The sequence below is a fragment of the Falco cherrug genome, chromosome 7 (assembly GCF_023634085.1).
Source record: "Falco cherrug isolate bFalChe1 chromosome 7, bFalChe1.pri, whole genome shotgun sequence".
Lineage (NCBI taxonomy): Eukaryota > Metazoa > Chordata > Aves > Falconiformes > Falconidae > Falco > Falco cherrug.
Genome location: NC_073703.1, coordinates 54079330 through 54101925, shown reverse-complemented (window position 1 = coordinate 54101925; position 22596 = coordinate 54079330). Strand labels below are relative to the sequence as shown.

The following is a 22596-nucleotide window of genomic DNA, read 5'->3' as shown; positions in this document are numbered from 1 at the left end:
CATCCTTCAGTAGCTTTGGATCAGATCCTGAAGTTTGTATCAGTCCTGAATCACAGAATGGTTTGAGTTGGAAGGGACCTTAAAGATTATCTAGTTCCAACTCCCCTGCCATGGGCAGGGACACCTTTCACCAGACCAGGTTGCTCAAAGTCCCATGCAGCCTGGCCTTCAACACTGCCAGGGATGGGGCATCCACAGCTTCTCTGGGCAACCTGTTCCAGTGTCTCACCACCTTCACAGTAAAGACTTTCTTCTTAATATTTAGTCTACCCTCTTGCAGTTTAAAACCCTACTAAAAAGTATGTCCCCATCTTTCTTATAAGCCCCTTTTAGGAACTGGAAGCCTGCTATAAGGTGTCCCTAGAGCCTTCTCTCCTCCAGGCTGAATAACCTCAACTCTCAGCCTGTCTTCACAGCAGAGGTGCTCCAGCCCTCTGACCATCTTCATGGCCCTTCTCTGGACTTGTTCCAACAGGACCATGACCTTTCTATGTTGGGGGCTCCAGCAGTACTGCAGGTGGGGTCTCACAAAAGGGGAGTAGAGGGAAGAATCACCTCCCTCGACCACGCTTCTTTGGATGCAGCCCAGGATATGGTTGGCTTTGTGGGCTGTAAGTGCACACTACTGAGCCACGTTGAGCTTTTTGTGCACCAGCACACCCAAGTCGTTCTCCTCATACAGGGAGGAGAGCCTCCAATACATTCAAGGTTTAATATTACACATATTTAGATCATTAAGAAAACAAGGACTGGCCAAACAGCAAAGTTATGTTCTAATTGGAAAAAAAACCAGGGCTCTCTCTTGCAAACCAAAGATCCTATAAAAGAACCCAAGGAATCCAAATAATGGTAGAGGAGAAAAAACAAAAAATACCCATGCCTTTTAGTCAATTCAACCCAAAGGAACATGAGCAACCATCTAATAATAATATACTCTATTTATTCTTATTTTTAGGAGCAGCTCAAGCAATCCTAATAAAAACACACAGGAAAAGATTTTTATATAGTGTGTCTAACTGGAAAGAAAAACAACCTTTGCAATTTAACATTGAACAGAAATTCCCAACTACAATATAGAAAAAAACCGTCAGCATCTGTAAACAATTTTTTCTAAACATCAAACAAATCTATGAGTTCTGATATTTAAACATATTAGTTGCCTGAAAATAAACTTACTTTTAACACAGTACAAATCTTTGAATATATATTTACAATCAGCAATAGCTGGCAGTACCACAGTGTCAGTAAATTTTCCTATGAAAGACAGATATCAACAGCACCATCTATTAATGACTAGAATCTCTCCAAACTGGATTGACATTTAATGTGGGCCACCTAAGGCCAAATTCTTAATATTGAATATCTAAAGATAGGCTTCTAAATACACAGTTTTTTACATTAAATATGATGCCCAATGGCAAGAAATCTGCATGACTGACATCTATACAGAACATAAAAACCCAAAGGATTTATTTAAACTTGTGTTTACTAATACATGAAACAAGGATATGACCTTTATATCTGCAATATAAATATAGAGTTCGCAAAAAAGCTCAAAATATAGCAACTGAAGGACCCGCTAATGAGAATTGCTTTTACATGGCATTGTTCTTCCAGTAATTTTACATCTTTAATTGTTTAACTGTTCATGGAAGGGCAAGGAGGAAGATGATGGCCTATTTCTTTTTCTTTAAAAACAGTTATCACTGTTTCTGCAATGATATCTCTAAATCCAATCTTTTGATCATCTGGGCATATATAGACACATTACCATGTGAGCAGTTAGTGCTCTGCATGGACTAGAACTGCAGTTATGATTTGTTTTAAAGAGTAATGTTATGAATACACCTATAAGAATATGCAACTAGTGGTACTGAGAAGTCACTATATACTATATTACACTTCTCAGTGTTTATTTTGGGATTTGTATGCATGGACTACTGTTTGATATTTTTATATGAACTCAGCCTTCAATGAAGAACAGAGCTCAAACTGCACACAGCATCTCTGAAAAATATTATGCTGCAGTACCAGCTAGATTAAAAAAAGGTGATAGTGAGAGGAGTCACAAAATCAAAAAAGTTATTAACTTCAAATTTTTTACTTTCTTTCCCACACATTTCTGAAGCAAAGCTTTATGCAAATCTCTGTCCTAGTCTTTCAAATAGTTTCAGGCATACATGTTTCATTTTACAGACAGCTCAGCCGCTGCAAGCACTTATGAGTAACCTCTTCAAACTTTAGGAAAACTAGGTATCACAGGTTATTTTACCTTTTATCACACTCAGTATGATTTTAAGCCGGTTGCTTCTCTAGCAAGACAATATAAAACTAAATTCTTAAATGGGATTAAACATGATAACTTTATTCTCCATAAACTTTTCTTGAATATTGAGCTCTGCCATGATACCTAACCAATTCTTATCAGAGAGTGCTGGCTAGAACTTGAATGACGAACATTTACCAGAAACAGAAGTACTTGGTTCAACGTTTCTCCAACATCAACATCCACTACTGATACAATTTATTTAGATGAGATGGTAAAAAAAATAAATCTTACTATTTACTCTCTATCAGCATGGTTTTGCACACTTGAGTCACATTCTTTCTTACTCATTTTTTCCAAACTCTCCATAATCACTCATTGCATAGGAGCCATTATACACATCTGAGCATTCTGGTAATCAGTCTTCCATTTTTTCTGTATTGGTTATGACATCTGGGGATCACAACTGGACAATAGTCAAGCTATATGGTATACTACAGATGTGTAGGAAAGCACAGTGATACTTTCTGATTCATTTTGTATTCCCTTTCATAATTGTTCCTAATAATCTATTTGATATCTGACCAGTATGGAGCATTGAGCTGTTGCTTTAATGGAAGACTACTACTTCTCTCATTCCTGAATAGTAACTGACCAGAACCACATAAGCAGAGTTAAGACTTTTTCCCAGTTAAATAATTTTTTAAATATTTTTCTTAAGATAGCATTACATAAACGTAGTTAGTATTGTATAATGGAGAACATTTTATTGTCAATGTTTCAAATACTGCAAACATTTAATTTTCCATTATATAGCATGTGTACATAGTAGGAGTCCATCTGAGATTAAAGATCTAAAAATCTTAAAGATAAAGTAGAAAATAAAGATGTGAACTTCAATATGTTACACAAGCAAAGATATAAGCAACAGCAAAAGCCATAACAATCATAATGCAAAACAGAAATATCCAGTATGTGAAATGGCTGAAGTTATTTGTTGCACTCCCTTTTCTCCAAAATTCTATAAATAAAAACAAAATCCCACCTAATCAAAGATATGAGTGTCATTACAATCTTTTTGAGCCACAAAACTGGCTGATCAGCTTATTAATCTGCTTCTAACCATGTCCTGAAATAGACGTAATCATTAAAATCATCTGTTTTGGTGAAGTGCAGGCAGAAGAGTACACACTATCAGAGAGCTCGTTAACTGAAATGTTAGTGTATCTTCAGAATTTTTTATCATTTGAGTATTTATTTAGTCTTAAACTGTTAACTACAGTCTATTGCTATAACTGAAAAATGGAGTATTTTTCTGATAAACGAAACCCAGTTAGTTATGAAAGAAATCATCAAGGTAATACACAACATTAAAGTAATTACCTTTATAAGACAATCAAGCAGAGAGATATTAATGTTTCTTTAAATACCATCTCCGTTTTCTTTTATTTTCAGGTAGTTTCCCTGTTTTTCAAGCTGGTAACTGTACTCCACACACAGTCTTACACTTCATATTCTTCATCCTACCATTTTCATGTCTCTTTCAGGATTACATTCAACTCAATTTGTTCTTCCCCAGAAATATTAAATAAGACAGAAGCATTTTTAAATATTTAATTAAGTTGGCATCAGAACAAAGAAATGTTTCAGAGAGAAATACAGTTCTGATGAGAAACATTTCCATGTAAAAGAGAACATTAGTCATGGAAAAGCATTCTGAATCCAGCTGGACTCATTGCACAAAAAGATGAATCTGTAACAGCTCAGTTATGGTACTGTAGGATAATTAAAGTCAGTTGTTAAAGATTTCGAAGTCAGAGCATAGTTCCTATACCCTGCCAAAGCATCTATCTGTGGCAGAAGGCAGCTCTCCCATTGAGCCAGTGGTGATCAAGTATTCGCATTTTGAAAGTTATACCTAATGCAATTCTTAGAGGAAAAGAGTGCATAGCTTTATGATACACAACACTAAGCTAATTTTAATTACTTCTAAATTATAAAGGAAAATACAAGCAGATGATTTACACACTAACAATTTTTCCCAATGCTCACCATCACTAATGCATTATATCCTTCTCCACCACAACAGATGAAATCCATATCTGGATTCAGGGAAATCAGAATGAATTTCAGCACAAATTTTTAAAAGAAAGATTAATGTCACTTACATCAGCCTCATCTCCAAAGGAAAGGACATCCATGTTCCAAATCAGACTTGTGTCCCATAACAACTAGACTCATTCAAAATAAATTCTGTGCATTCAGGATTTTTTTCAGCCCTCTCCTGGCACCTTAATTTAAAAAGCCAAACTTTAAAAAAAACAAATTCCTAAGAAACCAGTATTGCAGTGCATTCAAATTTGCACCCCAATTGCATCTGTGCAAACATCTTTATCTAGCAATTAGGTTCATGGAATTTACCTCTGTTAGAGGAAAAGCAGTGATACAATCTAAGCTGAAACTCTGAATAAAAGAAATCAATAGAAATTTATCTTAGACTTCAACAATACTAGACTAGCACTATCAGTTTTGAATACTACAAATTCCCAGTCTCACCAACAAATATTTTGACTTTCACAGTGTTCACAGAATATGTGTGAGGGTGAATAACTAAGGATAATTGCCACTTATTTAATTCATTCTATTAGTAAGTTAAATGTGTCCCACTTCTAACTGCTTTTACAGAGTGTAACAGCCTTCTAGTGCTGACAGCTCATTTACTTCCTCCTTTAGTTGCTGTGGTCAATTGAAGAAAATTGAAAGTCTTGCCATTAAACGCTGGAAATTAAACCCAACAAAGTGCAGACGACCAGAACTCTTAGTGCCTTTGTCTTGCATGAGGCATTCATGCTAACATATCACAATACAATACCTTCTTTTAGCAAAAGCCATCATTCAATTTATTTCCTCAGACCCTTTCTGGTAGGGTATCAGTTGCCTTTGTTCAGGTAACTCAAAAGACATTGATTACAAAGAATTCTAGTATCTTTTTGTGACCTACCTATTTTCTGATACCAGATACCAGATGTTTCAAGAACAAGTTTTTTAAAAAGCAAATTAATTAAAACTTCCATTTTATAACAATATTAGGGGATATTGATCATGATAAACAAGCCTGTTTTAAAATAGCCATGAGCTGCAATGAACTTAGAACAATTTCTTGAAAAAAAAAAAAAAAGGTAATTTTTCCTGTCTTTTGACAAGCTCTCTAAACTCAAAATAGTCATTAATTTCTCAGCTACCACTGCACATTACTTCCTGTTTTTTTGAAAAAGCAACTGTTAAAGGAATTTGAAAGCAAAAGGTGTTGAGATTTAACTCACATAACCAAATTCAGAACTTGACCTGTTTTTATTGCTATGTATGAAAAGTGATTTTTTTACCTACCAAAACAAAAAAAACCCATAACCTAGAACACAGGACTAAAGGCTAGACCCGGTATGAAGTTTCCACAGTAGGCTGTCAAGATCAGAAGATCAGACAACTATTTAATCCTCCACTTACCACCCAAAAAAAAAAAAAAAAAAAAAGTTAACAGCTGAAATTCTATGTAAATATGAACAGTGCTAGATACAAGCAGATTGCACCTATCGAATCAGACTTCATGAAGAACTTAACACTGGCTTGCCTAAAATCTGGACCACAATGAAACTAAGACAAGCACTAGACACCCTGTCCTCTGCTGAGAGGAGCAGCTCTGGACAAGCAAAGAAACAGGAATGAAGGCACCTCCGGGATTTTGGAGTCAACTGGGAAGGCACCTGGAACTCAAGACACTTCTGGAATTAGAGAGCTGCAGAGTGGGAGGGTCTGCTTTTATTGTTTATTTTGTCGGGTTTTTTTACATTAGTTTTGCATTTATGCAATTAGTGTCTTTATAAATCCAGTTTTAAACAAGTAAAGCCTCCTACTCAATTCAATTTATATTTCTTCTGCTTAGCTCTTTCTCTAAATTTATAAAACCACCTTTAAATAGTCCTATTCTTTGGCAGCCTTTATTAAAATGACTCACATGCTTAAGCTTATCTGAACAACAACAACAAAAAACTAAAAAATTTAAAAAAAAAAGACAAATGGAATCCTGTGTTTCCTGGAACTACAGTGTCTGAAAACCCTTCACATGCTGCAAAGCAAAAGTTGAAGGGCAACTGCTTTTCACTAATGAAGGGCAAATTACAGAATTAATGATCTCTTTTTGGTTGTTAAGTTTAACACTATTCAAAAAGATAACGCATTACTCTTTAATAAGCATACACATAAATGCCAAGTTTCTATTCAAATACGTCTCAGCTTTTACCCGAAAAGGAAGCAACAACCACCACTTGGACAAATGTGCCCAAAGAGAGCTCATTATCATAGGCAGTCGCATCAACTTCAAGCTGATGTCTCACAACCGCGAACACAAATCCAGCAGCAATCATCGGCAAGCTCAGGTCCCTGAACCTGGTTACCGGGTAACTGCACTTCCCTAAGCCATTAACCACTAGAGGGGGTCACGTCTCACACATTAAATATCCCACTTGGTTAGTTATCAACATCAAGATGCGACTCCTCGGGAACTGTCAAGAGCAACAGCAAATACTACTATAAGTAAAACAAAACCTGAAGTTCAGAAAGAAGTCAATACAAAAAAATGACATTAAAGTGTCTTTAGAAAAAGAAAAAAAACGCACAGGTATTTTAGCCATTCAAAGAGATGTTTTTCATACAAAAAAGTGTGTTTCTCATACACCAGCAACTAAAAACACAGTTTTGCCAATGTACACTCTTACACTATGATATACCTGTTTTGGCTATAAACTTTAAATTTTACAGAAGTAAACAAGTCTTTTGCAAATTAGTGCAAAATAAGAATGGTGGTATTTCATCTTTATTTCCCCCATTATAGCAGGGGCAACATTACTGCGGCAGGGGATAAACTGGAGTCATCTATGCACAAAATTAAAACAATCATTTCTCAGGGCTGTGACCTCACAGGTTCTTAATACTGCTAGCAAGGGGGAAAGACAAAGGCCATACAATTTCAATCTATTTTCTACAGTCTTCAACATTGCTTATTCATCACTTCTTTATCTTTCAGACCATAAGAGGCATTTTTGGAATCCAGAGATTAAAAAAAACTAATTCTAATTCCCAAAGCTGAATTATCATGGGCAATGTCTTGCTATACTCACTAAACCACTGAGGCCCTCATGCAGTTAAAAAAACATCTGAGTTACCAATTCCTGCATATTAAATTTCTTATTGAAAGTGTGGAATCAACAAATGTTAAAAACAAGACAGTCCTTGAATTATATACCACTTAAAATAGCAACATATTATTTTTCCATATGATTTCCGTAGCCAAAGATTTCACTTTTAACACATACATTTGAGAACAAACAGACGATACTAAAGAAAAACACAAAAAAAATTACAAATATAGAGGCATGCTGTATTTTCATTTACATCAGATCTCAACACACACTTCAAACAAGAAATCTGCAACATAAAATCTGTTCTGTACTATACCTGATATATCTGGCTTGAAGGTTTTGAGCAAGAGCTGGAAATTGCAGAAAAATCCCCATCCGATAGCAGTACTTGAAGCTTTATGTCTATCTCATTTAGGTGAAAATCCATCAGTTCAGGTGTATACCCTTCTCCTGGTGCTAGCCAGCCAGACAAATCCTCCTATTGAAAGATACAGAAAATATTTAATCCTCATTCCCACAGGAAACAGATTGTAAAGGCAATTACACATCAAGTGTATTTTTCAAATAAACTGTACTTAAGAACAAAATTATAGTTTTCATCTACCTCAGTGTATAGCTGAAATCTGCCAAATATTCATGCACCTAGCAGACTCAAAAGCAGATGTGGACAGAAAAATTAGAGACATAAATTTTTCATTTTTAAATATAACCAATCAGCAACTTAAATATACATATTTAAAATCCATTTATCTACATCTACATGCATTATTAAAATGTCACAGCAAAAAAGGTGTTGTGTTGACCTAAACAGACTTCTGCTATTATTTTATTTATTTCTATAAAAGTCCAAAGCCTGTATCCTCAATGACTAGCCACTCGGAAGCCCCAAAATGAAATGGCTTAAAGCCAGATGCTTTGCCTCCATGCCAAAGAGCAGATAGGTCCCAAGTTCCCCATCCGTTCTTCTGAAGGTATGCAACTCTCCTGATCAAGTTCTCTTATGCCCAAGAGAGACACTTTGGATAGCTAACCTCTTTTTTTTTTTTTAAGTCAAACCTTTAGAACAGCCTCAGGCCATGTATATCGTAACTCCCTTCCATGGATGCCAATTCTTCCCTTGTTGCAATTTCTGTGTATGTTCAGCATGGCAGTCCCAGCTCCCTTTTGAACGGCTAATTGCTTGTCATGGTCTAACCTGCATATAGACCTTGCTGTTCAGTGCTGCACAGAAAGCATCATTTTTAGATGCCACTGACATGAAAATCAATTTAGGAGTGTTGTGCTCTTCTGCAAGACGGAGGAGAAGATAGAGATGAGGAGGAAAGTGTATGGCAGACATAGATCCACCAGTCCTAAGACACAATATACAAAGAATATGCTATACACTCACATCTTCAATGCTAATATGGAAGTGGAAAAGCACAGCCCTCAAACTGCACTGTCCTCAACATCATCCTAAATCACTTCTGTTATGCCTTGTGTCTCAGCACTCCTTGTTTGTACCTGGAGGCACCATATTACAGCTTAAGTCCAAGGAACTGTACAGAGAGTTGACCATATACTGAACTTGAGATAACAAGATATTTTTTGCTTTTTTAAAAGACAAATGCAAGTCAACAGGCATAAAAATGAGACATTCTCAATCACGCTGAACACATCTTGTTAGAATCCCCCAACGAACCTGCATCTCACAGTCTGGCAGCAAATGCAGAGACTCACCTATTGCGGTACACACCCAATCACACCTGTACACTACTCCCTCCTGTCCTCTGAAAGAAGTGGAAGCAACAGACTCCCATGCAAGTCAAAGAAGGAAATAAAACCAGCAGCTATGTCTAATAGGACAACTGCTTTCCATCTGATAAGGAGTCAAAAAGAGAGAAAGCCTGATCAAAACCAGACTTGGAATGAAACTGCAGAGGTTCATGCTATGGAAGAAACCACCTGGAGCCAAATCTCAAAATAAGGATACAAGACATAATGTGACACTTGCAACGTATCACCAAAGAAGAAAACATGGCATCCATAGGAAAGTGAAGGAACTGCTCTGAGAGAAGTAGCTGCCGCCCTTCTCCACCCTCAGTGTGCTATCACAGAAACACTGGGAGAGACAGAGCACAGAGTTCTTTTCCTGGTTGCGCTTTACATGACTTTTTCCTCTTGATAGCAGCAACATCTGACTAACCAACATGAATATGTGCTCCTAGCACAGACAGTTGCATGTTATGAGTAAGCTTGGCCCACTTAAACAAATGAGCTTGTATTCACAAACAGCTGCAGGTTCTCCACAGCAACCTGGCACTACTGTCTCACACTCAGGGAAGCAAGTCTGCACAACCACCATTCACCAGGAATGACACTAGAAGATTACATCTCTGTCCTGACTGCAAAGAAACACCAAGTAAGACCTCAGAAGGGCAGCGCAGGGGTGTGGGGAGAGGACATGAGTGTATTGCTGGTTTTCTTTCTTTTTCCTAACAGAAGGAGGCCAGCACCTTGCCCTGAGACTTCAACATCTGTCTTGCAAGGGATTCATGTCCACCACTCCTTTACAGCTTCCAGATTAGTCCTCTGGCTACTCAAGCAGCCACATCCACACAAGAGCAGGAAATATCAGCTTCTAATCACAATACCACTGCTATGAGGTCATTCCTGGTTCATTCTCACTACCCTAAAGCACACTGGCTGCAAAAAGAAAAAAGCATACCCCAAACACCTGTCATAAATTACCTCCATACTAAATAAAATTTAAAAAAAAAAAAGAAAAGGGAGTCATCTCTTTTGTGGGGAAAAAAAATAATCAGTTCTTCTAATGCTGTCTCATACAAGTATGATGATGACACAACTAGTAAGCCTGACTGGACATGACCCGACTCAAGAAGAGCCACTCAGAAATGTCTCTAGAAGCTTGCCAGCTTTGTGGAAGCATCTGTTTAGATGGGACAATGACCATCATAACACAAGTATCCAGTGTGGTACTACACTTGTGCCATGTTAACTACTTTCTCTTAACGAAGAGCACAGTGCAAACACACAAAAATGACTGTACGGGAGTCAGTTAAACTGCAGCTGGGCTCATTAGTTACAGCTCAGTGTCCATATCCCATGCTTTCATATCCCATGCTCCAAGTAACCAAATTACTCCAGTAGCCACTTCACTCCATGGTTAAATGGACTCACACATTCCCTTTTGTATTTTCAAGATGACTTTGCTTGGAAAATAAGCTTCTGTCCTGTCAATGTTTCCCGTGTGTTAACTCAGAACAATACTTTTATAATAGCACAGTCAGTGCTTATTACTGTGGAACATCTGAAACAAATTATACCCCTACAGCTTTGATGGTCAGCATCATTATGTACTTCTAAAATATTTTAAATACTCGTAAAACACTTCTTTAAAAAAAGTGAGAATTGCTGTTTGGATATTTGACATATTTAGTAGTACAAGTCAAATGAAGTTATCTAATCCATGTTCCACTATACAGAGGAATTCATACAACACAGCCAGCTCTGCCTTGATTGATAACCTCCAAAACATTGCTTTAGCCAATGTGGTTGCACCAGCTTTTTAAAAGGCAGAATGAAATCAGAGAAAGGGGCCATCAGCCGGACAGTTACCTGGGCCAGCTTGAAGCAGTCTAGATTACTCATTAGCTGATAATTTCCTTATGATCTTTGTTATAAAGCAGCCACAGGAAATGCCTCACCCATAATATAATTCAAATATGGGAGAGGAAGAAACCATCTCCAGACTAGACAGGTTTAAGTAACTATTATCCTTTCTTTTATTCTCCTTTGGCAGTAGACTTAAGAGCTGTTTTCTTTAAAGAGATGATCTAGTACAGACTAGACTAATCCACAAACTACCATTCCCATTCTTGTCCACTGTATGAAGAACATACAGCAACATACATATCCTGTGTAGTGATCTATTTAATACTTGATATAAACAGTAAAATCTCTATAGATACATGCCCACAGGATAGTGACATGAATCAAATAAAACATTTAGATAAGTGTTATACTTTTCCGTTGCCTTGATGCCTTGAGAATTAGTGGGGAAAAAAAGGCATACGTTGCTAGTCAGAATTTGCATTACCTGTTCTGGTTAAGTACCTCTAAATTTTGTCAAGGACACTAGCTTAAAGAAAAAGAAAACCTAAAAACTATGTATTGTGAGAGAAGTCTTTTGCAATCAGTAAAATAATAAATTATTTTAAAAAAGACACTCCTCTCTAGGTCAGAATGCTATGATGTTTACTAACAGAAGGCTGTTTAAAACATCTTCAGATCTTTAAATGTTGATATTTATCAAATGAAGGACCATCTCCTCAAATCGAAACACATCCTTGATCAGGAAAGAAGAACAGAAGAGACAGTATAATTAATCAAACACCAACCTTTCCAACAAGAGGAGGAAAACAAAATAAATAAACAAAAAACATCACAAACCCAACACCACAACCCTCTCCCTACACTTCATTCTTATTCAAAGGCTGAAGTACAATTTCAGCTGAATATTTTTTCACCCTTACATGGGATCATAATGCCAAACTTGTTGCAAGCAGATCTAATAGAATACCTTGAATCTTCTCCTAAATGCGCAGACAAAAGATTAATTAAATAATTAAATAATGATCCAGTGAGCTTTAACTTTGTTCTTCTAATACGCAACAAATTAAAAGTACAATAAAAATCAACTCTCCTAACCAGTAGGTCTACATTAGACCAAAGAGATTTCCACTGCATTTTCTTAAACACTAAACCACACCTGCCAAGCCAAACATCTCTGTGCAATGTCATTAACTGCTGAGCATTTTACAGATAAATAAGTCAACCTGCAAGCTTACTGTTCATGCCCACAAATATTAAATAAGCTATGCAAAGCAAGGGAATAAACATCAGGACAACAGGAAAACTGGTGCAATCTTACAGAAGTTGAAGTTTTTAATCTCATGAACACAAGTACTCATTGTGACTGATAGTTTAAACCTTTGCATACCAATGATCAGCAGAGGTTATGTCTTCTGTGCTTCTACTTTATGTTACTAACTGTGAAAGAACAGTTACTTTTAAAATACTGCACATTTATATAATCTTAGTAATTTGTCCATTAGGTTTTCCTGACTGATATGGACAGACTCCACTTTTATCTGCCCTACAAAGCTCCGAAAATACCAAAACATAGTGTACATTTACTAGTTTCCCTAGATTAAAGTTTTGGACCACAGACCAAATGAGTTTCAATCTAGAAATCACACTGAAGTTGGGTAAATTGCACATTTGTTTAAGGTCACAAACCATGGGTTGGTTAGTTCTCTGTTTCCATAACCAGTTTGGATTCAGATAATGATAATCTTGAGCTCACCTCCCTACCCCATATCCTGAAATGGTAATTTATAAGGACAGATTTTAGACTCATTTTAGAAAAGAGTAATGAAGAGAATCACCTCTTGGATGTCTTTACCTCCTTATTAGAAAATAACCCAAAATAAAATAGGGGAAGAGATAATTTTAAAAAATAATACATTGTATTTGCTTTTGTTTCTTTCTCTCACGCCTAAGTTCTTATTTAACATACTGAAAAATAATTTAGTCCAGATCATTTTTAGCTATATACATTAAACATAAACAGGACCTTGGATATATTTTGTTCATTCTACACAGAGTTCACATCTTTCTTCTTAGGCACTGTGATTCAGTGTATACTTACAAATGCTGTGAAAAAATTTGTAACATTAACTATAGATGTCACAATGTACACTTTATGTAAAACAATTTAGAATGATTATCTAATTTCTTGACACAAAGCAAGCATTTTCCCAATATTTCTTCTTGTTTATTAAAATGCAGGTTTCTTGAAGCATTATATCAAGTTTACATGTTTGAGGATGTTCATTCTGTGAAAACATGTATCTTTAGCATGTTTAATAACATATATAGTTAAAAAGTACTGTAAGTTCCTAGCAGAATTCATTTTTCAAACTAAATTTTATCTTCCCATCCTGGCAGCCTTATGATCACTTCTGAAAAACAGAGGCCCCAAGAACACCTTCACTATAATAGTCCCCTCAAAGCAGTAAGAAATAAAGACCATCTGCTAGTAACTGGGAGATCAAAAGACCGTTTGATGTCTTTATGTTACTGGGAATCATTTTGTGGCACAGACTCTCCTAGAAGCTGTGACTGGTGGGACAACCAAGCATTTTTTTACTCTCTATGGGGAAAGGTATTTCTATCTACTTCAGCTCTTGCTATCCACTGCAGTATGCAGACTGTATGCTGTTTAACAACTTTACGTTAAAGCATAAATGCCTAATACTTAAGCAGACTTTGGCTCTTCTGTATACTTTTAAGACTGAGTTGGAAGCTCCACAAAGATATGTTATCTTTCTAAATGGACACATAAGCTCCATATTTCCCCAACTGTTACATTCTGAAGTTCATGTCCTCACAAAACTCTTGGAGTTTTTTATAAGTAGTTGCTGGCCCTTCTACCTGAGGCTAGCTACTCAGATTGATAGGCCCCAACTTCACTTTTTATGTAAAGAAAACAGGTCATTGTCTTCTAAGTGTGCTTCTAAGGCTCCTTCCACTGTGTCTAACTTTTAAGTTCTGCTATTTTTCTGAGGCCAAGTGTGTCCAAGTGTTGGTAAAATGAACAAAGCCACCAATGAAAATTCATTCTTGGAAACAATGCCAATTGGATTTGTTCAGCTATTCTCTCGCATCTCAGCAGATTAGTTCATGGTAGGACTAAAATCAAATCAAATTTAGATTTACGACAAAAATAAGCCAAATACAACAGGACCGGACAAATTAAAGTTGCCATACCTCAAGACCTTGAAATTCAATTCCATCTTCTGTATCCTTCAATAGTTCAACTAGCCTTTTCCTTTCTCTCTCAAGCATAACAACCTGGTTTCCTGGATCTTTTGCTAGCTGAAATATTTAGAAAAATAAAAAACAGACTTTAGAACTCCATTAGCTCAAACAGCACCAGAACAAAGATTTTTAAAGCTTGTCAAATTAACATCCAAATCTTGCTTATTGGCATAATAGAAATTATCCCTCTGACAGAAAAATCTAGCAGCCTACATATAATAAATTGATAATCTTGTAACAGTCTTTGACATAGCAGGAAGGCAGATATTTTTCATTGGATGAAAAATCATTATAGCTACTAGGTCTTACAGAAAAAAAAAAGGGGGGGGGCATGAAAATCAAGACATCTATTTTCTGTCATACAGAAGTCCTCTGTAAATAAGGGTCCCACACCTACTATACATGAACAATCTGCATACCTATGCATAAGAACACCTGCCTTTAACTTCATGGGAAATACATTTAAGGAAAGTCTTAGGAGATATTTGCCTTCAAAACAAGCTATACCTAGGCACAAACAGAATAATTTTATTTCCAGTACTCTAGCAAATTCATAGAAGCAGTATTATCCCCACCAATATGAACATTCAGGATGAGAACTATCTTATACAATACTCCACTATGAACAACACTTTTTACAGCAAGTTTTTTTTTCATTTATGCCTAATTAGCTTTTAAGTTCCTGGTTTAAAAAAAAGTCTTCAGAAATACTTATATACTATTTTTTAGTTAACATTTACCAAAATGTTTATGAAGTTATGCTTTAATGCTTACCTCAACGTTCTTTTTAATGAAATCCTGATTGCCTTTATTTTTGCTATGCATGTTTTCTGCTTGATTAAGAAATTCATTTCTTTCTAATTCACTTGGGTAATCTGAAGTTTGAGGAAGAAAAGTTGCTAAGTTATGATCATTCCTTTTCTGATTCAATGAGCACTATAATAACAGCAATCCCATTTAAATCTTTAATAAACATATAAAGTGGATAGATAAACCTTTTATATGCTGTTTTCATTATTTATATAATCTATATTGCTATATTTAAAACATAACTATTGTCAAAGTCTAATCTCACTTTTAAGCTTTTATTATATGAGATCACTCAGTGTTGCAAAGGCTAAAATACTTTTGGATTCCCGACCTCAAAAATGTTAAACATGGTGGCTTTAAAAGCCACAGCATTCCTTTGAACCCTATCATTGTTTCAGTTTTATCATCAGTACAAAATCAGACAATAGTTTTTTTGAAAACCACAGAACTATTTGGAGACATATCAAGTACATTTTTTAAAATAAAACAGCTGAAGAACAGATGATATAGTTGATATTATTATAACACAGCTTATAAAACATTTTTTTTTAAAAATAAAATTCATCATAGAGCTGTAAAGCTACTAAACTGCCACATGATATTCTGACAACATCACATGTATGGGTTTTTTTCAACAATGGGTTTCTATCCATCATACAAAAATGCGTACAAGTTCTGTTTTTCAGAGACTTTTACCAGTTTTAAAACAGCAATTCCCTTTACAAACAACAAATATATATCATATTAAATAAAAATTCTAAGCAAATACAACCAACTTCTAAGTCTCAAAAACTACTTCAAAAGTAGGCATGGTACATTTTACTTTTATGGAAAGTAGAGAATTGAAAAATAGGTGGGGTATTTGCCTACAAAACCCCCCAATTCAACATGTTAGATAACAGAAGATAGACTACGGAAGTTTACATGGAAGTAACTACTTCTCAGAGTGAGGAGATTGAAAGCAGACTCCCAAAGCTGTTAAATAAATTTCATGTATCCTTTTACACGCTATGGATAAAAAAAATCTGTGTAACATTCTTACCAACCAGACTTACTCTCAAATTGCAAGTAAACCCTAAAGGACTGAGGTGTTGGATCTGACCAAGAACACCCTGTCACAGTTCAAATGCACAACTGTTTACTGAGAGCATTCCAAACTATCTATAACATTACCGGGTAACATCCCGAATCTATCAAGGAACTGGATCATTTAAGAATTTACCAATCAATATAAATATGGCAACTTCTATCCTGAAATGAGCAAAACACTACACCAAACACCAACACAACATGCAACATACATGAAACGTTACTTCTAAGCTACTCTAATGTAGAATAAGCTTTTTTTTTAGAGGGATGTATCACACAGAACAACTCAGAACATTCAATAAAGAAGGGACATACAGGGATCACTGGGACAAGGAATACTCTGAAGATCGCCATGGGTAAGTAAAAGAGAGGCTGCAGCTCAACAAATTTTGCATATGAGTTTTGGTAGCTTTGGTACAAATTTCAAAGATTTGGTACAAATCTTGATGAGGCTGCTAAAGTAATATTATAAAACTAATAAATACATGCTTCTTCACAAGTTAAGCTCCTCTTGTTCAGGGTCTGTCTTATGACAACTGTTAGACATCCAAAAGCCACCAAAAACATGTCTTAGCTATTCAGAAACTATATCAAAAGTCTCCAGAAGAAATAGTAAAAGTCAGTTCAATAATTTATTGTTCTAAGTTCTCTCCATTACATGTGTTCCCACACCAGGAGAATGTAGAACATCTCAAAATGGTGCAAACAACAGCAACTCCCAACCATGCCTCTACCAGGAACTTCAGAAGTCATCGCTGTCCTGCATACTAGCAATGAAACCTGCCATTGCTATTCAAGTACACTCCAGCACAACTCAGAAATTGTGAAGGTGGAAGCTGAGAGTTGAGCTTCGTTTTAAGGGAGGAATGAAGACACATGGCAGGAAGACAAAGAAATCAAAGCACAGTGTTGCTCTGACCCAGTGTGAAGAACATTTAATAACACAGAGGTAACATACTGATGAACTAAGACAACTGATAAAACGATAAGGGAGCTGAGGTCCAGGTTTAAGAATTAAAACATACAGTCACATTCTAAAAAGTGCAGAGTTTCTGCTGCCATCAATGGCTCAACCTTAAGGAATGCCTGTGTATTATGTCCTTGTCATGTTAGCCAGTCACCAGGAAGATAGAGTCATTCTGTTTACATAGAATGGTAGATGACAAAGAAATAAACAATTGCAGCTGATAGCAATGGCAGCTGAAGCTATTCTTCTTATGTCACAACACATGCGAGAAGTTACTCAACCATACAAATTTGAATTTCAAATAGGGAAAGAACAGAGGCACAAAAGCACAATTCCATTTATTTTAAAATGTTGGACACACTACACTAGTACCAGCATCTGAAACCTCTATACGGTGCACATAAACAAGTGATGTCTAAAAGAATCAGTACAGATGTTTCATTTTTGCCAGAAAGTACTTAATCCATAAAAGCAATGCAGCCTTTACAATAATCACCATAACAAAATATAAAGTTGTACAAAGATCTAGGTTTCTCACAATGTCCATACAAATTTCCCCTAAAAACAGAAGTTACAGAACAGTTGAAACTGTACACAGCACCACTCTTCATTTTTAGATGGTTTCTTGAATATAAGCCTATTAATGAAAGTTGCAGTACCTTAGAATAACAGCAATGACAAGTTTTTAAAGAATTTCTGTGAAGAACCAATGATACATTTTACAATGAATCGGTTACACACCTCATCATTTTGCAATGGAAGATTTTTATAAACAGAAAAGTAAGTTTTCTTAGCATATCAAATAAAACATTTTATAAGTCACAAAAAATTATTCTCCTTTATCATTTGTAAAATAAAAACTGTTGCCATTCCACTAAGCAGTCTTGCTTTTTCTGATTTCATTGGCCTAGCCACAAAGGCCAAGTCATCTTTATCAACCCTTGTACATGTTGTTTTGCCATATCTCGAAATATAAACTACACAATTAATAAAGCTTACCATGATTATGGTGGATTTCATGGCAATCATAATCTTCTGGATTAATTTCTGTGTGAAATACTGAAGTACATATTTCATCTTCATTAGCATGGGAGGGATCTGCAAAGAATTTTTTCAGTAAAATTTAATTAAAATTTATTTCAAGAAGATCTAGTTTCATGTGTATCATACTATAAGGTCTCACATGTGAAAGTTAAAAGGAATTTACCTGGGTAAGTTACATAACCACCACATTTCTCAAGAAATAAAGACAGGGTGAAAGTATAAGGTGTCTCATGAATAGTTATGCTGTTTCACATGGCTGTGTTTTGTTTTTAGCAACTAGTCCCCATACAGAATAAATGATTGCATTCTAGAAGATACAGCCCAAGGCCCTAAAGTTCAAAAGCCTCTACAGACACCATGTGGTAAGTCATCTAGAACTTTGAATGAGAATAAAGTATCCACGTTTTCACAGCTGGTGTCTGCCTGTGCATGAATTATTAGACTTCCAGTGGCTTATGTCAAGGTTATAATCTAGGGGGGAAAAAAAGTGTTCAAACATCCTAGCATGCAAGAGTTATTTCAGTTACTCAAATAAAATATCATGACTGATTTTGACACATATCAACTGAAAAGTATAAGTTAGACCATTAACTTGCAGTCTATACACTTAACCACTTATAGAAAAGGACTTCTGTTGCAAAGAACCATATATATCATATATGAAAAATGTGTTTTTCACAATGAAAAAAACAACCAACATCCTGTAATAATGAAGTTTAGTCGATTCAACCGAAAGTGTGGTTTTGTTACACAGAATACGGAGGAATGAATTTAAGGCCCTTTAACTCCTAATTTACATTTTTGCCATGAGTATGTCAGCAGGTTTTTTTATGCCTGAAAGGCTGGGACACAAATTATGAATTGCATTCCATTTCAGTATCAACCAGGGTAGCTGTCAGGGCAGTCATTTAAATAAATAATTCCTGAAAAGTAAGGCACCGGCATGTCACAGAAAACTCAAGATAAAGATCAAGCTGGAGGAAAAATATAAATCGAAACTATGCAGTTTTGCCTGTACGGTACACCAGAACCCATCTGATGTGCATTATCTCTACAGCAAGGAGTTACCTTTGAAATAAAACAGGAATTGAAGCACGAATTCATTAACCAGTCTTGCTTGCTTACTGGTTTTTTACTATACCCTGACACCTACTGGAGACTTCTTAAATATCACACATGTCAAGTTCTGTGTTCTTCCTTTAATAACCCAAACTTTAGCACAGAAATAAAAGGTTACCTTGTAATAATTTTTGTTTAAATGTTTTAACCACACATTGCTGCCATTATTATGCACATATTTCCAACATTCAAGTTGAGATTGTTGCTCAACAATAACCATGCAGATCTCAAATCCTTGTTCTCTTCCAAACAAGAAAAAACAAGATGCACCACAATTTGGTTTCCTTTCAACTGAAGTAAGTATACTGATGAAGGACAGGATGCAAAATGTGTATATGACTGACACATCTCTGAGAACTCCAGCACCAGAGCATTCAAACAGCAGATTTTTTTTAAAACCACACTTGAGCAGGTATGACACGGCCTGGTTTTGTTCCCCCTGCCCCTCCCCATAAAGACACTGTGATCAGAATGTCTACAGTTTGTTCCAGTGTCTCCCGCAGCAGGATCCTAGGCACAGAAAGAAAAAGGACATTTAAAAATACCCACTGTTTTCCTTTTCCAGGTCTCTATGAGCATGCACATCCTCTGTGCGTTCCTGAAGAAAGTTATCAATACTTCAGTCAGAACACGCTTCAATGGCTTTAGAACTCCAACAGAATTGGGTCCTTCCGACTCAGTAGAGAAAACATTTCTAAGTAGTTTTTTAACTTTTCTTTCGCAATTCTATCTATAGTTTTACATTATTGGTATTCACTGTAACTTTGATCATAGTCTTTTTTTGTTATGTATCACATTTCACATTTCTCTGTGTCATTATATGTTTACTTTTCCTATTAAAGAACTCAATCCTTCATTAGTTATTTATCTGCTTTTAATACAGCTATAGAATTTGCTGGTTTAAATGCTATTTAAGATGGAATTTATTTTTATTAAAAGAGTAAAATGAAAAAAAATATTTTTATTGGTGTGTTCATTTCTACTTTGAATATTTTTGTCTTTATTGTCATATCATGGTAAAACTCATAAACTATCTTATCAGACTTCCTGGTCTTTTCTTCCTAGGAATAGTCTGCTACCATGTCTTTAACATTTGCTTTAAAATAACTGCCATCTATCCTAAACTTCTTCTCCTAGAATTCTCAGGAAAAAAGCTGATAAAAAAAAACTAAGTTCATGTTTCATATTCACACCTTTTCCTTAGAATCACACTTTATATGATTTGATGATCCCTTTTACTCAAATTCTCTCTCACATTTTGAATCTTAAGATTCTTTTAGAAGTGAATTAAATGCAACATAATCAGTATCAAATTTAACGTAAATGACACATACTCCTTTTTGGACCATTTTCCAAGACTTGGGCTGTGCACGCATCTTCCTGTATTACTTTCCAACATATAACTCAGTAGTTTGTATCATAATTTGGTCCCATTCTTTTGGTTCTTCTGTTAACAATTCCTAAAAAAGCTTGGGGTCTCCCCTCCCTCTGGACCTGTCATATTATGAGATCCTTACCATGATATTGACATTGCATCCTTCTCACTCTCTCACCCATCTCCATATGAAAATGTTCTCCAAGATACATGTGTGGCAGGGCCCACATCCTTAGAACTTCTAAGTAACATTTTTAGGCCTAATACTTTTTAATTGCCTGACCTTCCTACACCAAGTACTCCAGCCTGACAAACCCTCTATGACCACCAGCAATCACACATCAGTAACTTCATAATTTTGTTTGTTTACCACAGCAATTTTGAATTCCTCACTTAATGCCAAATATTCAAAAATGGTAAAGACGTCAAGTTTTTCAGCAGGTTTCCACTCTTAACTTTCCCTATACCTGCTATCATTAATTTATCGATGTTATCAGTCATGAACCCTTCCTGAAATATCTGTTTGCCATCAACTTTCAAAATGCAAGCTTTATTTATCTGGATTTGTACCCTTCTAGAGTCACCAGTTCTTTGGAAAAAATGCAGTTTCTATAAACAAAATTAAAAGTACAACTTCTACATTTGTGATAACGCAAACATTATTTCAGTTAATGTTTCAAATATTTCCTTGATGTACTTTTACATGTGAAGACTATTTTATTGTAAGGGTCTGAAAGCTTTATTTCTATAATATCCAACAAAAATATGAGTTTTAATCAAAATTATATCAATAATTATATCAAAATTAAATCAAAATTATAACAATAATTATATCAGGGACTTACTTCTCTTTCTTACTTACTAGCTGTATCCTGCCATGATGAGTTCAAAGCTAAAAAAAGTTTTGTGTTTTCTACCTCCATCTGGCTTCCAGTGGTTCTGATAGACTATTCAAAAGAAATAAAGCATAAATATACAGATACATACATATATTCACTTCAAATACTGTAAAGCAAAATATGTTGTCTGCTTATCAGGTCTAATGAACTCAGACCCTATTAAAATTCCTTGTTCAGTGGCAACATTTACTTAACACTTTATTTTCTTCTCAAGACTATCTGAACAATCAATACTAAAGTTATGATAAAGACATGGTGGAGCCTCTGTTATATATTGTCTCTTACATGAAAACACATTTCACAGGACAAAGTTCTGTGATGTATATATGGTTCTGAATCCAAATCCACAGAAACTACAAGATGCAGTCCAATCAACTGCAGTCATGTCTTCACAACAGACATTTGTACTCACGTAAATTGTACAATGCCTAATCTCAGAAGAAATACTAACTCTCATGTTTCAAGGCTTAAACTGATATTTAACTGCCAGAGACCAGGATAGGAATAATGTGAAGAAATTTGTGCTGTAGTATTTTTACAGCTTCTTCAGGCAGCATCTCTAATTTCTTCAATAACAGACAGTACTGAAATAGATGGGCCTAAGAATGGTCACACTAGAGCAGAATAAAAAGTCCTGAGTTCATAAGCATTACCTCTTGTCATGCCTTATCATACCTGCAAGTAGCAAGCTCAAGCATTAACACTAGTTATGCTAGTAAACCACATCTAGACAGCCGTGTATTTGGCTGTTGGTCATCTCAGTTTTTAAGGACCACAGCCTTCTTTCAAAGCCAGCCAAGCCAATATATTAAAACCTATTCAAAGGTACTTTTTAAGATCCATTTATTCACTTTGATCAGCCAACTGAGTTATTTAATAAAACAATGTGCCTGTGAAATATGATAATCCTGGAAGACAGTACTCTGAGGTATACTATTTACAAAATA

The 22596-nt window shown here is 35.5% G+C and overlaps 1 protein-coding gene across 8 annotated transcripts in view; it reads right to left on the bottom strand.

The window, feature by feature from the left end:
- Window positions 1–22596, bottom strand: part of FSIP1 (fibrous sheath interacting protein 1) — a 97654-nt gene that overhangs the window by 68854 nt on the left and 6204 nt on the right. For 7 of the 8 annotated variants that reach the window (XM_055716637.1, XM_055716631.1, XM_055716632.1 and 4 more), the window contains 5 exons: window positions 21613–21697; window positions 18212–18310; window positions 15121–15221; window positions 14296–14403; window positions 7778–7939 (listed from right to left, as the gene is read on the bottom strand). In XM_055716637.1, coding sequence (XP_055572612.1) covers window positions 7778–7939; window positions 14296–14403; window positions 15121–15221; window positions 18212–18310; window positions 21613–21697 — 555 coding nt within the window. The remainder of the gene's footprint in view (window positions 1–7777; window positions 7940–14295; window positions 14404–15120; window positions 15222–18211; window positions 18311–21612; window positions 21698–22596) is intronic. The other variant, XM_055716636.1, reaches the window with a different exon arrangement.